This window comes from Pholis gunnellus (genome assembly GCF_910591455.1).
Source record: "Pholis gunnellus genome assembly, chromosome: 15".
NCBI classification, from domain to species: Eukaryota; Metazoa; Chordata; class Actinopteri; order Perciformes; family Pholidae; genus Pholis; species Pholis gunnellus.
This window is the reverse complement of record NC_136542.1, coordinates 10,511,899-10,534,397: the sequence shown is the minus strand read 5'-3', so window position 1 is coordinate 10,534,397 and position 22,499 is coordinate 10,511,899. Positions and strand designations below refer to the sequence as shown.

Sequence of the window (22,499 nt, the reverse complement as noted above, 5' to 3'; positions counted from 1 at the left end):
TTTGATAGTGATCACAAATGAGCTACGCTTTTTCCCCAGATGCACAGAAAAGAGGTGGTGTAATATCATTATAGCCTGATTAATGCGAGTGTCATTTTACAGATCCCCCCCTTCAATTGTGTTTTTTGTCCTGTAGTCTACTGAATTAGGATCACCGCTTTGACATTATCAGCTTGACATTTGTTAATACCCAAAATACACCTCGCTGGCCTTGAGCTCTGAAAATCTCTGGAACTGGCAAACCGCTAAGAATATATCTCAAATTGATCCACACCACCACCCTACCTGATGTGTAATAACACCTGACATGAGAGGATTACGACTGTCCTTGCCGGGTTGCTAGAAATAAATAATTAAACACAGAAGACCTCTTTTCTAATTAATGAGAAGAGATGAAATATCACTTAATTTCAAATTTAATTACGAGACATAATATTTCCTTCATTGGACCGCCTGCTAATGCTGTGCAGTTTCCTGCTGCTGATGAATGCTCTGTGTATTAAAAACATGAACATTTACAGTTCCCTGGACCGCACATGGAATTTCCCATGAACGGATCATTCTGTAGGCGGTGTAAAATACCAGGAGACACACAAACACACACACACACACACACACACAACCACAGTGGTGATATATACGCAGAGCAGACCATCACCAGGACTACGCAAGATAAAAAGGTTAATAAACACTTGGTAATGAAAATTAATGACACAAATCAAACACAGACCCTGACACACTTTTCCCTGTTTAATTGCAATGGTCGAGATGCACTCATTTTAATTACCTATATTGCAGCATTGATGTCCTTCAGTGTCAAGCTCCAAAGTTCTCCCTGTGCATATCACTATAGATGAGCATTTAAGGCCATTATCATAACCATGACAAAGGTATTGACTTCTACCCTCAAATGGGTTTTGCTTATGCAATAAGAAGTGCCATTAATTGGGGTAATGAGGCTTGCATACTGACTTTCACCACCACTTTTGGTCTCAATCATATTGTGATGATTTTGCATAAACGGGATTGGCTGGAGTCCCATCTCGGGTCATTAGTAGTGGATGGTTGTCATCCCACTTTAAACGGTTTACCAGGTTCTTTATAATATATCCAAGCAAATATTTGTAAAGCTGAATGACGGCTGCGCACCTTTTTCTTTGATAAAACACAGTCTTGAAGATACTATCTAAGGCATGTAAATGCTTTACTTTATTAAACAGCACAAATTGACATAATGCTTCTTATTCAGCAAGGTTACAAGATGCCGATCAGTTATCAATACAACTGACAAATGTACTTTAAAAATAATTAGCAGGCAAAGACAAAGGTTGAGACTAAATTGTTTACGAACGACTGTCTGGAATCATTTCTAGGGAGTGAGTGAAAATCGCAACTTGCCGATTTAGCACTATATGGCAAAATATTAATTATTTTTTTCTTTATTAAATAACATCAGGGCCTTCTGCTGGCTACATTTCTATGATGGATTTTGAATACTGCAAATATGATAAATTAGCCAACACATAGCATTTCACTAATTAATTATAATTAATCATGTTGAAGTTTTCGGAGGTGTAGTCAGTGATAATGTTGTCTGTTTGATGTATTGCCCAAATGAAGCCCAGCGTGTGGATCAACCCGTTTCTGGGCAGAAGCTTAGACTGGTCTCCTGTGTGTTTGTGTGTGCTTCATTGAATGTGCCCTCCTCATTCTGTTCCACAGATGGGATTTCATTTTAATTGACAGTTACCCAGATCCATTCGTCAAAATAACAAGCTTCAGGAGGGGGACTGTGGAGGAGCACCCTGAATGTACTCAGTGAGGTATAGAGGTGGAAGTGTTTCATTTGTGTGTGTTTCCGTCCATCTGTCTGTATGTCTTTCTCAAGCTTTTCTGACGGGCTTCAGATAGGTCAATTTTAGCATCAAACCGCAGCATTGTGTGTTTGTTGGAGTGTGTGTGTGTGTGTGTGTGTGTGAGCACGGGGTGCATAGCCTGCCGATCCATTGATCTCAAGCTTTCTCTGTGAAGTCTGGCCTTTGTCTGCCAGATCTACCTCTCCTGCCGTCTTTCTTTTCACTGTCATTCCCTGACACATGGCTCTGACACATCCTGAGAGTCGCACCGGTGGGAAAATAACACATATCTCTGACCTCTTGAACTCTTTCTTCTCCGAAAGCCCTGGAGAAAGAATGCTTTAGCTGCCCACGCCTCTTTAAATGTCTACCTAGGGACATGGCTATTGAGACAAGGGGGGGGGCGGAGAGAGACATTTCAAGTCAGGTATAGATCTTCAGCTGGTGTCAGGTACGGGTATCGAGCAAAACAGCCAAGGATTTATAGCATGCACACTTCATGTACTGTGCATGGACAGCAGAGAGGCTAGAGTAATAGACAGTGTTGTCAGCAGTTCTCTGCCTGGCTTTCCCTATGAGCTCTGTTCAGTGTTAAATCACAGACTGTATACAAAGCTGGTCAATTCTTTTCCGGACGGCTGCATTCAGTGTTTACTGAATCATGCTTAAGATCCCAAAAACAAATTGACATGCAGAACACCTTTAATATATGTACAACCAGGACTGAGTTAAATGGAAATGCTTAGTTAAGACATAAACACCCTCAGATGATGGAGGCTGTCACATGTCATATCAGACCCTCATGAGGCCTGCTCAGTATTCTCATCTCACAGTACGCGACAAATACCCCTAAACACCTCGCATCAGGTGATCCGAAAGCTGAAAGGGAGGTTTGTGAGGGGGGGCGGGGTGGTGGGGGGGGGTTCCGAACGGTCGCATAATGTTGTCTTTGGATCGGCCCGAGGAAGCGATGTCACAGATCATTCATGGAGCCGGTGTTGTATACATTAAGAAGGAAGGGGAGGGGATTGGTGCAGGCCTCTCCACAGCAACAGAGCACAGCCTATGGAAAATGCCCCGGCCACCTAGCCAAGACGGTGATGTCACCGGAGTGGAACATGCATTTCCACACGCCGTCTCCCCCGTGCTGCATGTGTGTGTGCGTGTGTCTCCTCCGGTGCATGCGTGCGCGTGTGTTTTTCCGGCGGGAGGTAAAATGAACACAGACACACACACACACACACACCTACGTGCTGCATCACCTTCAGGCCGTCCTCAGCTGTACCACTGGGATGTTACCTCTTGAATGATTCTCTCATGTATATTGAATGAACTGCACAACAAGCTCATGTTCATGGGTGATTCATCTTGCGCAGGTGTGATAATGTCAATATATTGATTAATCAAGCAGTGATTGAGGACCATATGCTCTACTGATGATTAATATTGATAACTATGTGCCACCCTGCACTTGACAATACAGATTTAATCTCACACATCCGCACTACAAAATACAAGGTTTAGTGTGTGTGTGTGTGTGTGTGTGTGTGTGTGTGTGTGTTTAAGAATGTCTTGCGATATGTAACTGGTGACCTGAGGGATAACCCCCCCCCCCCCCCCCCACACCCCCAAAAAAAGCTGCTGCTCACATTGTGTACTGGCAATAGTATATTGAATCACTGTGGGCAGCTTCTTAAAGGAGTTTGAAAATGTGTGCAGCTTGCTCTTTATTCCCTGCTTTCTAATCCTTTTTAGGCTCACAATGGCGCTTCACTCTACAATAGTAAAAGCAGTGAAAAGGGACAACTGCAAGCGTGGCCACAGTGTCTGAGCACTGATTTCATTCGCACGAAGAAGAAAAAAAAAAACAAGAGTGTGTGTGCATACATGTAGAGTATTAAGCCCTGTGTGGACAAGCCAGTTTGCATGAGGTCATTAGACTGCTCCCTGCACCCTTTGCCCATAACAGAGAAGTAAGCAAGTGGCGCTCGTCAAGAGTGCTGGCATCATGTTAATCTAGTTAGAGGGAGCTTTTGAATGGCAGCATGCGTGACGGGTTTGTGTTTAACAATGTATCTCTTTAAGTCTCCGGTCCCTGTGTTGTCACAGCTGCTGAAACTTGGCATGGCACTGGCAACAAAAGGGGAAAAGTAGGCATCACTGCATGGGCAACTGGGGCGTGAAAGAAAATAAAAAGATTATCGGCAAGCTGTCAGGCAGCATTTTTTCCACTTTGTGGAGTAAAGATCAACAGGTCAACACAATGTTGAACCAAACAAACGTATGGACATTACTTCTAATTCAATAAAATGTAGTAACGTGGCACTGATACTACTAAAGGTATGTCAGTAGGCTCTTAGCGCCGTGACACAGTTCTTTTTCTCTCTTGCACTCGGCCAAGGGCAGAGACTGGCGGGCAGAGCTAATTTGCTGCACTGAATTGCGCTGACAGATAGACTGATTGTTGACAAACAACTCAACTCAATGCCAGCGCCGCCGCGGCGGCCACCTCCACTCCACTGCCTGACTGTTGTTTGGTGATTTGCCGGGCGCTCCCCTGGATGACAACCACGCTTCATCCCTCACTTTCATTGTGCCATAAAAAAGGGTCCTCCGTGGTGCTGGATGCTGCTGTTTACTGGTTAGTCTTTGTCATCATTACGGTGTCACAGACAGGATAACCAGAATGGAAGAAGGGGTGTGTGGAGGGCAGTCAGAGGGTGGAGACTGTAACCGTAGCCGGGGGGGGGACAGGAGTCACCTAGGTCCACAAGAATCAGATCATCTGTCCATTCATCTTCATATGCCTGAATCCCAAATGACAGCTGAGCACTTGCTGACCCGGAGGGGAAGGACACAGACCAATGCCCAGAGCAACATACATCTGATAGAGCTAAATCTTCATTAGGAACGCGGCTATGAGGCTAAAATCTCTTTTTGTTAAACAACAATGCGAATCTAAGCAGTAAATGAAAGTGTTTGTGTTTGCAGAAAAACTGGGAGGAATTCAGAAAGACATAAAAAGATTTAAACTGAATAAGCTCTCTAAGTTACAAGGAGTCTTTGATGTAGAAAATGATTCGTATGCTCTGTGATCACACAGAAAACACCATGGGGTGTTTTTTCCGGGATTTGGAAGTTTCTAAGCGTCTGTGTATATTTGAGCCGATCCGTTTGTTTGTATGCGCGTGTATTTAAAGCAGTCTACAGATTTTCTCTGCTCTGCACCTGAAATAGAGTCTTCACCTGTGGATGAACCTGAGCTGAGCTCTTGGGGTTTTTTTGGGGGGGGGTTTGTGTGGGCTGCAGACAAACAGGATCTCACACATTTCCCTGAGTTGTGCGGAGAGGATCCTTTAGGTCCTGCAGCGGGTCTGCTCCACTACTGGGATAACAAGGGGGCTCTGATCTCATCGTGCCACGGCTCACTTTGCCGGGAAGCAGTGGGATGATGTAATGCTGCTCGCGCAACTACAGCATGCACTTATCAGATGTAGGAGAGGCTGAGGAACCAATGCAATAATAACACCTCCACTATGGTTTTATGAGGCATCGTCATCTTTATTGCAAGCATGATTACATCATCATACTCTGTATACATACAGACAGTATGTAGGTAAATATACAAATTAGTCTTAAGTGGAGCTAAACTGCTCATTTTATTTTCAAATCCACGAGGACGAGTTGACATTATAAGTCAGTTTATGTAGCGTCCTTTCATTTCACTTTGGATGGCTTTGATTTTTATCACAAAGGGGGCACTACAGCGATGTACTGCGAACATGCAGAGCACATCCGCCAGACTTTCAGTGCATGCAAAGCCATCTAAAGTTAAGAATGATGTGTCGGACAGTTTAATGGCAAATCACATATTCCATCCAGTTCACCTTCTACTGAAATGTATAAATTACCAAATTAATTGATTGCTTTTTACAGCAACCTACAAAAGAGCCCATCCATTTACATTACCTTCAGCTTTCCCCTTGCCACAGTACGAGACAGTCACCTCCAGAGAATCATACGACTCCAGTCCTGTATAATACTGGGGTGAGAATATTATACTGTGGATTTTATGCCATGTAATTAAAGAGATCACTGTTTTATGTCCTAGGCAGAGATGGACCTTCCCTGATTCACAACCCTACACACTAAAGTGGAATAGCCTTGTTCCTACTCTTGACTCCTCTAGTTTAATTGCCCTTTGTGTCCGGCTTATAACCTAATATATGAGTGCAGCATTCTTCTTTGAGGTATTAAAGGGCTATTGGTGCGCTGAAGCAAAGCATCACACCTGTCAAAAAGTGTGCAGATGAGTGAGACGACATCACCTGCCTCTGCCCCTCTTACCTCACCCTCCTTCATACGTGGTCTCGGCATAGTACAGCGGCATGACTGAACTTGGCGCCTCCAGCCACGGGCCCAGCCCCTTGTCCTGTACCAGTGCCTCCGAGGTGAAGCATGTGTCAGGGGCCTGAGTCGAAAGCCAGAGAGCGGGAGATGAGTCAGATGAACACTTGTCAGGTGATGTCATCTCCAGTGAGCGCTGATCACCGGCCCCAGCTGTTTCGGTGCAATGAGGCACACACTCTGCAGCACCTGTCTGAAGGCGTTTTAGCTCACACAACTGCAGCGGAGAACAGGCCCTCTACTCACAGGGCTTTTAGAACTCCCTGGTGATGAAGCCAACAGAGGTCAAATGGGGCAGACAGTACATATCCAACAGAGCGTGGTTCCATACTGCCAGTGAGGCAACGGGCAGAATATAGCAAATGGAGAATATCGTTTTTTTCGGAGCACAAAGTTTTGAGTATTTGTTTGTGTGTGTGTGATATAAATATTACCAAAAGTATCACAGGTGTTAGGGCTCTTAGTAATGCACCCATGAGTATCTGATGACGTCATCGCTGACACACACTCATGGGTCATCCGCATTATGCAAAGATGTAGTCATACAGAGCAACATCCACCGCATGGGGTCCCTCAAAAAAATAAAAAATAAAATTGCATTCACAAAACAAAGTAGTCAAAGTCGATTCTTATGCAGAGTTACTTTGTAATAAAGCTCCAGGCGGCAAATGGAAATGGAGATACATGCTGTGGTAAAAGAAAATGTATTTCTAAACACTGCATAAAGATGGAATCAGCTGGATTGAACAACGCACGTACACACACTTCATCGCACACACACACACACACACAAGCACCCACACAGCTCAGTACAACAAGGCAGCAGGTCTTCTCTCGTAGTAAATCAAGAACTATTTCACTGTAATAGCTGTACTTTGTAATAGCCATCGCAGTGGAATAACTCTGATTTAATCTAGCCAGCAATCAATATTTTTTGACTGCTATGATTGATGAGTATTAAGTAGGACTATTAACCGCGTGAAAAAAAAAAAAGTGTCCAAGTCTGAATCCCACTGCCTGCCGCTCCGTCAAAGCGCTAATGTGAAAGGGAATCATTTGTCAGCTAATTCACAAATAGGTTTAGAACTGTGGACATATTTTCTTAATGAATATGTGAATTACTCGTGCATTGATTTCTATTGTGTGGGAAAATGGGAAATGTATAAAGAACTGTCTGCACAGGCGCCTGCAGACACACCTCATTGACGTTTCACTTGGAGACTACAAGAAATATTGCATATGCTGAAACCAGCAGATTGTGTATTTAAAGCCTCTGGTGGATCAAGGTCGCGGCAGTGACCCTTTTAGTAGTAGCCTGTCATACATTTAGCAGAGCAGGGGATCATTTCAAACTGTCCTCCATCACATTATGACAGATCTTAATTGACTACCGATACAGCTTTGCTGAGTTGACGGAAAAATCAGATTTTAATCTAATCACATGCAATATACCTGATTGGCTCCTTGCAACACTCTGGCATATTAAAACATTTGCATCGCAGAAATGGGTCAGAGAGCTTGTGAACAACTACATCCTACAAACTGAATCGCAGGTTACCAAATGAATTAATTATGTCTTCATATAACATTATAGACACTCTCGGTGTAAAATATGTCTTTATGTGCACATTTAATGTCTGATCGATAGGGTTTCCTTACTTTACAATGTTCCTGTATTTGGCCTACACCACTTTAGGCTTTGTTTAAATTATATCTTTCATGCACTTTATCATGAAAACAATTTGAGAATGAGACAAATTTGAAAGTTTAAAGCACTGAACTTTAGTTACCCTCTCACTATGCTTTCCTCCAGCAGTCTCTCTACAATGTGCCTCTTTTTCGCTATCCTTAACACACCGAGACAATTTTCAGTCAGTCAGTCTTCCCGGGTTTATCACTGAACCACATCATTAAGAAGTGCCCCATGGATCCCTGTCTAAAATGCACGTCGACTAGCTGCCGCCAGCTCCCTGGATAAAAAGCCCAAGGCTGAGCGGGCTGACATTCCCCTGCTCAAAAGTAAATGATGGCACAGAGAATGGTGGTCCAGAGTCCTCTCAGTGGTCTTGGGGGAGAAGACAGAGACGGAGAATGATGATAGATTGCACGGAGAGTGGGCTGAGCGGACGGATCAGGCATCTCGTACCCAAAGAGCACCATCTGCTGTCAGTTCAGGTGACTCATTCAACTGAGCTGACATGTGCATGTAAAGAAGCACGCTGAGAACACATCAGACTGCCGTCAGCACACCGATGATGGGCTGAATATGAAAGAGAGAAACAGAGCGACGGGGGTGTGGAGGGACAGCACTGTGGAAGCAAGACAGGTGGGCACTGAAAGCACCATCTCTTTTATCTTCATAGAAGAATTCTGCATTAATCCAAAACAACTTTTAATAATAACTTTCTTTTACTATTTTTTTAGTGATCATGTTCTTGCTGCATGCCGCTTCACGTTCTTTTGTTTTACTAGAACAGTTTCAAAGAAAAATGCAAATAGTGAAGGACACTCACTCAAATATTTTGACATAACTGACAATATTGTACATAAAAGCAAAATTAAGCTGTAATAAATGCACTGTAACATTAATATCCACCATGGGTTTTGAGGTCGGAGCTCTGAACATTTCCCCTAGTGTAAAAGAATACACATCTTTCCCAAGCAGTGTGTGCTAGCCTTATACTGGCAATATTTCACTAGAATGAAATAACAGGATAGCTGAGGGGCAAGAAGCCAGTCTAGTGCCGGTATCAAATGACCGTGTCTCGCCCCCTTAAAACAATGAGCTGTTTATGGTCAATTTTAACAAGCTAAAGCACTTCTGACTGCTGCCATCTCCTGAAAACCCATTCGCCTTGGAGCGTCAGAGAGCATAGACTAGCACAAGATGGCCCAGTGTCATTGGAAAGGCCCACAAGCACATAAAGCCCATAATGCTGACTGTTGGACTTTTTAAATATATGGGAATGACTATTGAATGACACTACTACCTTACAGATCTTGCCATTTCTCTTAAAAAACATAGTCCACCCGAGCACTGCCTTTTTTATTTGTTAATAAAAAAAAATAAAAAAAACGGAATTCCCCTGGAGGCGCCCACAACTACATATTTCTGGAATGAGGTGCAAGATCAGGATCAAAGTCAGGGGCTTGCCATCTCCGATTTCATTTCAGGGGTCCAGAGGAGCCTAATTGTCAGTACGGAGCAGCTGCATTGACACCTGTGACACTGCTTTTACCTCGGACTCTTTCTGCATCTGTGTCTCTGCCCACTGGAGAAGACTCGCGAGCAAGACGGTCTCCATGAGTGACGGGGCACGCCGGCACTAAAAAAAGGTCGCGATTTATGAAAGGCCGTGACATCAAAAGCGCTGATCAATGGCTCCTATAGGCCTCAAATGCAACGCTGAGATTGATTCTATAGGCGATATTGTTCCTGGAGCTCTGCAGACATGCTGGAAGTGTCAAGAGGGGACGCATGCTCAAATTCAAACGAGGCAATTCTATAGGATTTGCGTCAGTCAGACTAGGTGGGTTGGACAGTGACGGGGGACCCGACTGACTCCACAGGGTGACGCACGCTTGTCAGTGTGAGACAGGTTTAAAGTGCAGACAACAGGGGGAATATTATAGTATGGTGAAAAGCCACCTTGCTGCACAACTCGCCTCTCTCCGCTAAGACCGTTTTATTACGCCCCGTGCAGCCTTATAGCGTCGTAAAGCTGGGATGGATGGATGTATGGGATTCTGATGAGATGATCCAGACAGCTCTACCCAAGGGGAGGTGGAGTACATTAGCTTACTGTGCGGACCCTCGCACACTGTGTTACACACATAAGAACGCTCTCCTGAGCTCGACAGTGACTTAAGAAGCCCCGGATCACTTCCAGCAACAAAGATATAACCATAATATATTGAAGATATGAATAATATCAAAAAAAATAAGTAGCTGTTTGTCTTATGCATTATGGATATTTGCAGAGCTTGCCCTGGATAACAAATGCAAAAAGGATGTTCACAGTTTTTTTTGCCTTGAATGTTAATCATATGGAGTTGGAGGAATTCTTGGCCAAAACAAAAGATGCACTAATGCAGGCAGACATTACAATACAGTATATGTCAGTAATGTATGCACACACACACACATGCATAGGTGCAAACACAAATGTGCACACCACTAACCATACACAGCCACCACTACTTCCCTTTAGTGATTTGAAGATGTAGTTAGACCAGTGTCCCCGTCTGTATAAAAACAGTGAGAGAAACAGTGACAGGAACACTAAAACAACGTCTGGCATGGACAGAAAGACTCCAGGGCATCATGAATAAATAATAGGACTCCAAAAGCAGGCATTCCTTTGTATTGTGTAGTATTTGTCGATGCTGGCAGAAGCACAAGAATGTGGGTGCAGGGCTGGCTGGCTAGCAAACTAATAAATAAATAAGTAACATGTTCAAAAAGTGCAAGCTGTTGTTCAGTCTGTGTGACATACAAGCAGGGTCCAGTGTTGCATTCCCACAGCGCTGCGCATTTAGATCCGTTATTCTTTCTTTTAGGACTCACTTTGTTTTTTTTGGGGGGGTTTTACATTTCCTCAGATTTACTTTATTGTTTGACGGCATTTGGTGCATAAATCAAAAGAGTGGTGTTAAACTTCAAAAATGAAACAGTACATTTGATTACCTTGACAGCTAACGCTCTCACCCATCAGCGAGATGGGAAATCTTTCATTTTTGATAAATTACAGTGTGATTATAAATAAACAAACAAGACTGATGATGTGGAATAAATCCAATTTACCACGCAGAAGATAATCAATACATTAACCTGGAATCCCCATGCTAAAGCACCTTTAGTCGACAGTACAGTATGTGCTTGTTGACTTTAATTGCAACAGTGTTGGATGCAGGAGCCGTGGGCAGACAATTGATAGTAGCCATTAGCAAATGATTAGGTGGACAGAGATGAACTCTCCCACATTGATCTGGCTGGCTTACATTTCCGACTTTAACAGGAGAATAAATAAATTCACCTGCAAACCAATAATGCATGACTTCATATTCATAATTTCCACCAGAGAGGCTCCCTGCACTCTATCGTGTGCACAGAGAGGCTGGCAGAGGGCTGACGTCCACAGCGCCCGTGTTTGTGCCAAATCATAACTATTTATGCAGTCAAACACAACATTATAAAATGTATTGCTGTGAAGGTTTATAATGAGACAGCGATTGGGAAGTGAAACCGCAGGCTTCCTTTCGTACTGCTTTCCAGACATGGTGAAGCCTCCAATATATCAAAGACGTTCTTTATCATCTCCAATTATTAAGAAATATTGTCATTTGAGCCATCTGAACCACCAAGTCTAATTTGTTTACTTCAAGTCCCTCGGAAGCTTTAATGTTTGAAATGAGATCCATTCCTTGTGGGTTGTCCCTGAAAACAAATGACAGATTGCACAGGAGAAGTCCTAACTTTTCAACAATAACGAGACACATAGAACTCTTTTCTTCCCATTGAGCTGCTGCATACTGCCAGATGCTTTACCTCACCTTCTAACCAGGGTAGCTTGTCTTAAAACCCATTTGTTTTAACCACATGAGGTCTCAAACAAACAGAACCGCTCTGACGAAAGTTCACTGTTGGATGTTGAAGGTGACTGAATTACTACGCTCGTATGTTCACCTTCACGTTTCCAATATTAAACTCACCAGTGAGCTGTGCTTGGGTTGTTTGTCCATGTTATAGGGCACATGGTAGGCAGTAATCAAATAGAGGAGAACTGAGTGTATGGTGTCCTCAAACCTAATTTGTCTGCTTGCAGCTCTGACCCCTTGACCTTTGACATTCCAACCCAACTGGCGAGGGAAACGGATCATTTATTTACTTTGTCAAGACATAAGCCAGACGAGGGGATTTCAGCCTTATGGCAAGAATCTTTGGAACTCAAAACACAAATAAAAGCCAGATTAAAATGTAAACAGCTAAGTCCATCTAAAAGATGACCTCGCAATAACAGCCTGGCCCCCTTTTGAGTAATAATCATTGATTCCAGCAGAAACATCTTCACCTATTAAACCATTTTGTTGATTTCCACTGAGCCTGATCAACTGTCAATTATTTAGACAATAACTTGCGCTGGCAGCAAATACTCGTCAATAAGAATTGTTCAACTGCGAAGACGACTGAGCCCACGGGGGCTAATACACATTTCACGGCATCAGCTATTTATTTTGCATGTTCACAAAGAATCTCTTGTGCTCCACAAGCGGCATTAATCGAGGATCATTCTGGGGGTCAAAGGTGAAGGACGGAACCTGAGAGGGCACTTACATGTATGACAGACCTTAATGACACAAAAGCAGCAGGCTACACACTCTTTCTTCCTCTCGTTCTCTTTACAGCTCCTTTGCTACTTTCTAACCCATGTCCCTGGAGGATTATGCAACGGTGGCTTGCCACATATCTTTTTCCAGGGCTGTACTTGTGTAGCTCCACTTACCCTTTACACAAACTCTCGAGGCACACCCAACATTAAAAAACTAGTTTTAGGAGTTAACAGTGCCTCTGTACAAGCAATTCATCTCCAGCGCTCTTGAGCTCCCGCTGAGCTCTCACTACTTCTTCAACAGTCGGCCTGCAGCATAGCCACATGTGCTGCTGCTCCCCCCCCACCCCCCCTCCTCCCCCTTCAGCCTTCTCCTAAAATAGACCCATCGCTGGGCCTCTGAACGTTTGGCTGTTTCCTTCCTCCAATCTTGTCCACGCCTGTTAGAGGGTTACAGCTGCTCTCTTGCTGACCACAGTTTCCATTGCTCATCACTGTTTAACTCCCGGACCCCTTCTGGAGTCCATTACCAAGGCTAACTTCCCCAGATGTAACACAGCTATGACCTGCAGCAGCCAAAACAACAGCAGTGAATGCTCTGAGCGCCGAATGTGCTGTTCTGGGCTCAACGACGGTCCAAAAACTGCAAAGAAATGAAGCCTTTGTTTATTAAATGTATATTTCAAGGATGCCTTTTATACAAACTGTTTGAGTCAAGACAGTGTTGTCTGTGTAAGATGCATATGTTTTGAGAAAGAATGTGCAACATCGGAGAGCTGCAGCAAAGATGCTTTTCATTGCAGCTGTGCTCCAAGTGAGAGGATGATGGGATCACTGCCATTTATTTCTTTTAACTTCATCCATAAATATTCAAAATTATTTATGGTTTATCCATTTTATTTTAATCTACGAGCCACACAGTTTGAAGCTCACACCAATCACGAATGGAAAAAAAAAATATGGTCCCAACATAACCCCAAACACACACCCCGTTGCAGTTTGAAGATCCTAGAGAGCCTTGTGTTTGTCAGTCACATCCCTCTACTGCCAAATTGCAAAGGGCTCATCAACACTTTAAGTAGCAAGTGTTGGCTCGAGTTTTAGTATTCACGGCACAAAAACAAATCTATCCTCCATAAGTAATGCATACTGGATGAGGTGCTGCTGATGGTCAATAGATTTGCCACCCCGACCTACACCACTGTCTCTGTTTGTTTCCATTACAATTCAATTCTAGTCCTGGATAATGCATCTCTAAAATCACTCTGTCATTAATTCATCAAACAGTGACAGAGAGAGAGGGACGGTGAGAGAACAAAAGAGAAAGAGAGAGAAGCAGGAACAGATTCATGCTGCTAGATTATGCATCCCTGAGAAAAGCTTATGGGAGAGACAATGAGTTTTGTGATGCAACGCCACAGTATTTTTGTTTCACATGATAGGCTTATTAATCACAGTAATGAATCATGAGATGCTTTGCAGAGCAGTGGAATCAGGGGTAAACAAATGCAGATGATAAGCCGAGGATGAGGCCGTCTGAGACAACCAGAGAAGAAGAAGAAAGAGAACAATGCTGGAAGAACTGGGGTGACTTCTTGCTACATACTGAAAATCCAGCTTTTTCAATTTACATCTTTGTCTGCTCCATCTTTATCGCCTTGTTTGTTCACTTATTCATTTGATGACTTGCTTTATAATATGGTAAAAAGCCAGTTGTGCATCTAAGTAATTACACTGTAATTGATGAGCTAATAGACATGTAAATTATGCAGTAGCGTGTCGGCAGCAGACTAGAAAAAGTGGAGTGTGTTGTATAATTACAAACTCCAGCTGCCACGCTCCTGTACGGGAGTCATAAATTAAGCACAAAAAAAGTTGAATAACTAAGATTGGAGTCATTTTGCATTGTACCGTGGGGCGACGATATTCCACGTGTGTTCCTATAATGCTGCGTCCTTTGCAAACAAACTGCTCACATTTACAAGGTGCAGACCCATGTGCACCAGCGTAGTCTAGTTGATGAAGCCTGTGGTTGTGATGGGTCAGAAGTTCAATTCCCAGTGGGGTCACCAAAATGCACTCACATTACTGTAAGGTCCTTTGGGTAAAGCCATCTGCAAACAGCATGTAGGCATATTTTACTGCTTTACCTCCCGCATGAGGATCATGTTTAAATCTCCTTTTCCATAAGTATTTAAGCACAAATGATGCCTGTACCTGAACTGTATCTCTGTGGTGATGGTCATTTAAACTTTACTGTTTTTTAATGATCTGCTGTCGCTATCACATACTTCTCATTTGCAATATAATTCAAGGCCAGCTGTTTAAAAAGGAGCCACAAAATGATTGAAGCAACCCTTTTTTTCTTCTTTTTACAGCGAGATGTACAGTGTCAGGCTGCACCGTTTGTATTTACGATATTAAAAGCCCAGACCTGTTGGTGGCACCGGGAGGAGATGCATGATTATAACCCTGGCATCAGAGGAGTCATCGGTACAGGCCGACAGCTTGTCGAGCTCTCACACTATCTGTTACTCGCATCGTCCCAGTCCTCCCCTGTGCTCCTGTACGTAATTACAGTGGTTCATCTTCAGGTTCTCCCCTGTCTCCTGCCCACTCCCTGCCTTCCTTATTAGCTAACCCTTGCCCACCTGAGAATTTTGTCTTCTTCCTCTCCAATTTTTCCTCTCGCGGTAGCAGAGTAGTCCAATCAGAGTTGCCATTGTTTATTGTGATAAGTTGGGATAATGAACAAATGACCTGCCACCTGGAGCACTTAGAGCCTGGTGTTAAACTCAGGTTATAAAAACCTCTTCCAGCTCTATTGATTTACTGGCAACATTTGATTGTACCCACGGGGCAGGGGGCCTGCAAGGCTGCACAGAGCTCTTACTGTTTTACAGTCCTTATTACACCAAACAAATAAATCTCCTGACCATTAATTCACTGCCTGTGCCCTCGCTCTCCAGACTGATAGGCCAAAATTCTGAACAGATTCAGGGTGCTTGGCAGAATCAGCCAGATAACTAGGTAGTTAGAGGCAATGTTTCTTTTCTATGTGCCCCATTCCATATTGGATTAGCAGACCAGAGACAACTCTGAGTGTTTTCGGAAGATTTTATGATTGCTTAGGACAAATGCACGAGGAAAGGATTTGAGTTGGGCTTTCCTGTTTTTGCAAACAACGGCCATTATTTCAATATCCTGTGAGGCTCTTTTACGATGCCCCCGCGGTGCTCTTTTGGCTGCTTCTCCTCTATATACAGAGCAGGGACATGGTAGTTAACAAAAGTCAACTGCAGGGAGAGTCGGACCATTTTTTACAACGGAAGGCAATTGTAAACACTCAGGGGGCCCGGCAGATGGAACTGAGAAGACTGTTGCACCGGTCCCAGACCAAAGGCCGAATCAGCACGGATGGTAATTCGAGAATGAGGCAATCTTCTTGTAAAACATTAATAAAAAAAGGGCCGTTCAATGAAATACGCTCAATAAATTAATGATTCTAACCTTAGTGTTTGTTGGAATAAGCGGGTTGATGAAGCTCTTGCCTCATCTACTCTGAAAAAAATCTGTTGACTGTAATAATGTTGCGATACTAATTATTTATGGGAATAGACCCGTTTATGCACCTTCAAACTCATTCACCCTCTCTCCTTTTACACACACACACACACACACATCTCATCACAGCCCCTCGGGATCTCAACATACATATTGCGCCAGAATGATGAATAAACTGCAACACTAAAAGATGAAAGATTCCCTGATTAGTTTCTTGCCAACATGTTTACCATCACTACCATACCCAGTGATTGTCGACTTATGTAATGTAGGTTCAAATACACTTTCCACCCTGCCCACTGGTTTCCCTGTGGAAACTGACGTATAATTGTCAGCATATGTGCAACATACACACGTTCTGTAGCTTCAGTCACATAATGCACACACAGACACACACACACACACACACACGCACACAATCAAGTGGAGAATCTTCAGAGTGATGTCACCTTCAAACGAAAGACTGCCAAAGCCTTGCTAACCGCAATGACTGGCCGAGACCAAACGGCTTGGTTAGGACGCACAAACACACTTGAATAAACACATTGACCAATACACATGCATGCATTTACCCAAACACATACACAGCGTGTGTTTCTAGGAAGCAGCCCCATTCGGTTCTGATGTCTTCATCATCTAACGGAGACCCATGCTGCAGGAGAAAGATGCCTGCTTATCATGCAGGACTCACCGGGCCGCCACATGAAGGGGGCTTTGAACACTTAAACTCTGCCGGTTATACAGTGGCATCAGTACCTGGAAGGTATAGGAGATGCTGGCTCACAGATGTCTCTGACAGCAACTGAAGGATAAATCCTTTTCCCCTTGTGGCCAAACATGACATGTAAATATTCATACACATACAAGAGTGGAATTGTGATCAGTCAACATTCAATGCAAACATTTAGAGACAACATAATCCATCCAAACCGTTCAGAAACTGGAGACCAGATCAAAAGTAGGTCTCCTCCTACACTACACACCACCTGGGATTGCTGCCATTATGATGTGCTTAGCCGGGGCAGTCTAGTCACTGGATAAAAGACAAGACCACCAGACAGCTAACCAGCTAATCTGCCGAATATTCTGTTAATCTGACAGGCCGTGTTGAATAATGAATGTGTACATTAACACAGAGGGAGGTATCACAGGGGACGCAGTGGATCACTTTCCATGTGGTAGGTGGACATGGCAGGACTGTTATCAGCGTGATTTCTAATGAGTTAATTCACAGGTGAATGTACATTAATGTGTGTGTAATTACGACAAACGGTAAAGCTATCTTAATCAAGAGCATATAGTACTTTTAAATTTTACACATACACACACATACACACTCACCGGACACTTTATTCAGTACACCTTGATAGTACCGGGTTGGACTCCCTTTGGCCTTCAGAACTGCCTTAATTCGTCATAGCATAGATTCAACAAGGTGTTGGAAACATTCCTCAGAGATTTTGGTCCATGTTGACGTGACAGCATCACGCAGTTGCTGCAGATTTGTCGGCTGCACATCCATGATGCGAATCTCCCGTTCCACCACATCCCCAAGGTGCTCTATTGGATTGAGATGTGGTGACTGTGGAGGCCATTGGAGTACAGTCAACTCATCGTAATGTTCAAGAAACCAGTTTGAGATGATTTGAGCTTTGTGACACGGTGCATTATCCTGCTGGAAGTAGCCATCAGAAGATGGGTCCACTGTGGTCATAAAGGGATGGACATGGTCAGCAACAATACTCAGGTCGGCCGTGGCGTTTAAACGATGCTCAATTGGTACTACGGGGCCCAAAGTGTGCCAAGAAAATATTCCCCACACCATTACACCACCAGCCTGAACTGTTGATACAAGGCAGGACGGATCCATGCTTTCATGTTTACGCCAAATTCTGACCCTACCATCTGAATGCCGCAGCTGAAATCAAGACTCATCAGACCAGGCAACGTTTTTCCAATCTTCTATTGTCCAATTTTGGTGAGCCTGTGTGAATTGTAGCCTCAGTTTCCTGATAGCTGACAGGAGTGGCACCCGGTGTGGTCTTCTGCTGCTGTAGCCCACCAAGGCAAATGGGGGTCCAACACGGTACTAGCAAGGTGTACCTAATAAAGTGGCCGGTGAGTGTATACATACACATACACATACACATATATTTCAAATTTAAAGAGTAAACTCTAATTGATGTGTGTGCTTGTGTACGTGCATATGTTCAGGCCATTATTGTAGCTCTGGTTCTGCCAACGGTCTAATCACCAATCTAGAACAATATGACCCATGAATGATAAATGAAAGCATGCGTGCACGCTGCCATGACAAAAGACCTCGTCTTGTCAGCTGTAACAGCAGTAAATGACTTTCCACTCGGAGATGGTTGTGTCAGTGATTTACTTCAGTGTTTTCTAGGGCAGCAGTTAAAATTAAATGCACATTTTATTGTTTATTTATTGATTATTGGGGATGTTTTTCTGAGCGCAGTATGAAAACGTCCCATATACGAGGTGACATTTTACAGTTCTGAAACGACAGCCTTTTTTCAAAGATCACGCCAAACAGCAGACAACAAGGTTTCTACATCCAGGAACTATTTTCATACATTTCTCTTTATCCTGGTGCCCCCTCCCCCTTATTGGCCTTCTGGGAGTAGGACCTGGCTTTACCTTTCAACCACGACACGCTACCTGTCACAGCACAGAACACACACACACACACACACACATCCCTGATCGTGGTGCAAGAGGCATGTGACATCTGTTCTCTCTCCGGTGGGCTCCTCATGTCCTCGACCTTATCCACATTGTTTCTGAGCACCTGGGAGGGAGGAGGGGAAGCTGTATGACAAGGGGACGTAGTAAAGAAAAAGGGGATAAAAGAGGTCTCTTTGTGGATGTGTGTGTGTGTGTGTGTGTGTGTGTGTGTGTGTGTGTGTGTGTAGGTGTGTGTGTGTGTGTGTGTGTGTTTGCGTGCGTGCGTGTGTGCGTTCGCGCACGCCTGTGTGTTTGTTAGGGGGAGGTGGGTGGGTAGAGAGCAAGCAGTCAACCACAACATCAGTCAGGACTGCCACCACCCTTCCTCCCAACATCACTAACTTTTCCCTTCATGCCCTTGACCCGAGTTTGGTGCTTTTTGACAGCATAGGTCCTTGTTGACACCAGCTGTGCCTACACACTGTGCCAGATGCACAGGACGTAATCTACAGCAAGGTTGAAAAATCAAAGGGTGGAGTGACATAATGTGCTTTACCGTACGCGCACATTGAAGGATAGTGGTGCAGTTCAGTGACTTCAGTGCTTCAGATCGTCGGATGTGTAGCAAAATGGATAGCTTTGCGCACTTATAGTGGTAGCTATAGTGGTTTTTAGAAGCAGGGGCATGAAAAGCCAAGCGCGAAACAGAGCAGGGAAAGTAAATGCACACTCCCAAACAGCTACTATGGTAGTGCCCTTGAGCAACACAACTGCTTAAGTCATACTGCTAAGCAGCAACCATTACGTTTCACCAGTAAAGCCAATGCAGAATTGCCTTAAGCTGCAGTTCCAGTAATGGCTGATCCAAATAAAAACAATACGACTTAGTCTATATTGAAGTTTACAGAAGGAAGTCAATACATTTTATTCCCAAAGTTATGTTCTCAAAAGCTATTTTCTCCTCTTCTAATGTGCTGGAAACGGTCATTTCCAAACCCGTTGAGCACCAAGACATTTGTGGGTGTCTCATTTAACAGTTTTCTATCCACTCCACGAATGTAAGTCAAATATTTAGTCTGTTTATAGCTCTGTATTCCATCCCCAGCAACTCTTTATGTCTTTATTAATTGGTCTTTTGCTGCTAAATGTTCATGAGCTAGTTGCTTACTTTATTTGTGTGTGCCGTTTCGTGCTGGGCAGATAGAGCACCAAAAGCAAGGACCGAAAGATGCTATTAAGCTTTGTAAAGCTGAGTGGAACTGCAGACTTGATAAAGGTTATCTGAGTTTGTCACTCTACCAGTAACCCTTTTCACATACCATCATCATTTGATCCATCGTTATGATAAAAATATTGATTATAGCTGCTTGGACAAACTTGCGTTGTATTAAATTCTTGCACAGGCTGGTGTGGTTTAATAAAGTCTAGTGTAACCTCCTTTTTCCATGGTGTGAGAAGTGTAGCTGCCTGAAGCAGAGTCTGTGTCTGTTTAGCACATTGACTCAGCAGGGTCATGGGTTCGTTGGCTCAGACTCAGCTCCCTAACAGCCTTTTCAAATCATTAGGTAATGAAGTGGGTGCCATTCAAATATAAATGCATCCACAAGCCAGGATTCTTTCATGTTTCAAAACCATACATATACTTGGAGTTTCCTCAGAGCTACGATACCTATCAAAGCCCTTTCCGACATCTGTTATCCGCCCCCCATAAAAAGCGCAGGACACTGGGCCAATCGCTGTAGCTGTACACCAAAGTGTTTTATAATGCGTGGGATACGAGGCAGTTATGCTTACTTTTTCTTAATTTGTTAATTGATTATTGCCTAATCTGTCAAAGATCCTGGCTCAGAGCCCTTGTGACCGTGTGAGTATGTGTTTGAAGTATAGCTACAAACACACAAACGCACAGTGAGATAAGCAAACCCCCAGATGCAGGTCTCTTGATAGTTGCAGATTATTGTGAGTGCAGCCACCACTGACCTTGGCGCACATATCCATGGCAAGCCCCTTCCTGCTCCATCCATCTCTCTCTCTCTCTCTCTCTCGGTCTCGCTCTCCCCCTGGCCGGCAGCTTATTGGGGGGCCTGGAGCCAGCTTCCCATCTCAGACAGGCCCTAATCTGGGAGGCAAATGATAAGGCTGAGGTTTACAGGAGGGGCTTTGCACACTCACCAAAATTTGCATTTAAAGGCCCTCAAGTAATCTTTAGGCTTATTTAAATCTCAGCAAGACACTAGCAGGATAGATGGAGGGGGGAATTCTGCAGATCCACCTCCAATGCTTCTTTCCCGTGGTAGACCAAATCCCTGCTATAAATGAGCGAGGACGTGGATTGCTTTTCCGTTTCTCACAGCAGCGTGTCTTGTGTATTATCAGTGGCATTTAATTGATTGGGAATTATTTTTTTCTGCCCGCATCCAAATAAAACTGCTACATGGGACAAAAGCTTCAACCATCATTGTAAAGCGGTTTGTGGAAGAAAGGCCAGTAAAAAAAACACAGAGCTATTGACATATACAGCTGGCTATACAAGAACAGAGTTTAGAGTATTTTTGGTTGTTTTGTTTGTTTTACATGAGTACGTTTGACTGTGTTTTTTCATGCACTCTTTCTTCATGTGATTATAATAAATGAAAGAAATATTTGCATGTGTTTTAAGCTCCCACAAAAGGATTGCTGCTGTGTTACCACATAAGCAAGACATTATTGTCAAGCAGGTTCTGTCTTTTTTCTTATTATTTTAAAGCCTCGCCTCAAACTTAGTATTGCTCCTCTGTTTTGTTTGTCTCTCTGCATTTTCTATCGTCAGTCAGAATTATTCATTCAACGAAAAGCCCAAAATGGAAAAACACAATTATGAAACACCAAACAGTGACTGGCACACCGTTAAGAGTATATTCTGTCCCAGTTTGTGTTTAAGTGTGTGCATATTTAACAGCTGCTGCCACTATAGAACTTATTGTATTGCTGTCAGCATATTCACTAGTTTACTGGCATCTCGCCCTGCAGTATGTATACCATAACAGCACAATGCTTCTGCTCAGCCAATTCGCGTCAGCGTCAGGGGGGTTATTTCCAGTGTGCATCCTACGCATCCAGAAGGGATTTGAAAGATTAATCCTCACCTTTCCAACTGAATGTATGTAATTTGGTTTGACAAACACTAGCCCTACAGGGACGTTTTCTTCATTAATACTTGACAATGTGCCTTGCGTCTCAGGCCTGAGGAGATGTAGTGGTGTGACGGACGAGAGCATTAAAGTGACCCAGATTCAATCTTTCGTTCTTTACTTTGCAAGCTTTTAACGCGGAGCACAGCACCTGTGATACAGAATTCAGTTGAGAAAGCAACAAAGAGTGTTAACAGCCATTACAACTGGCGACACAGACAGGACACAATCTCATGATCCTTTCAGACTGTAATATGCACTTAAATATTAAAGAGGGCTGAGGGGTGTCCAGGGGTAGTTTTTGAAGACCTTGAAAAAGATTGTGTGACAACCTTGGGCACAATATTACAGTAGCTAACAGTAGACTAATGGTGGTGTAGTTCAAGTCAATTTAACAATGTTTTCGGGTTTGCAATCTACAATCAGAGGTGGTCATAGTGGCCAATTTTAACATCTGCCAACAGTTGAAAATCAGTGAAAAATAATTG

The 22,499-nt window shown here is 43.5% G+C and overlaps 1 protein-coding gene across 1 annotated transcript in view; it reads right to left on the bottom strand.

Annotated features, from left to right (window-relative positions):
* Positions 1-6,204: 6,204 nt before the first annotated feature.
* dcdc2c (doublecortin domain containing 2C) overlaps positions 6,205-22,499 on the bottom strand; it is a gene marked incomplete at both ends in the record, with an annotated part of 97,969 nt that continues 81,674 nt past the window's right edge. Inside the window, one exon of the mRNA XM_079174691.1 lies at positions 6,205-6,327. Coding sequence (XP_079030817.1) covers positions 6,205-6,327 — 123 coding nt within the window. The remainder of the gene's footprint in view (positions 6,328-22,499) is intronic.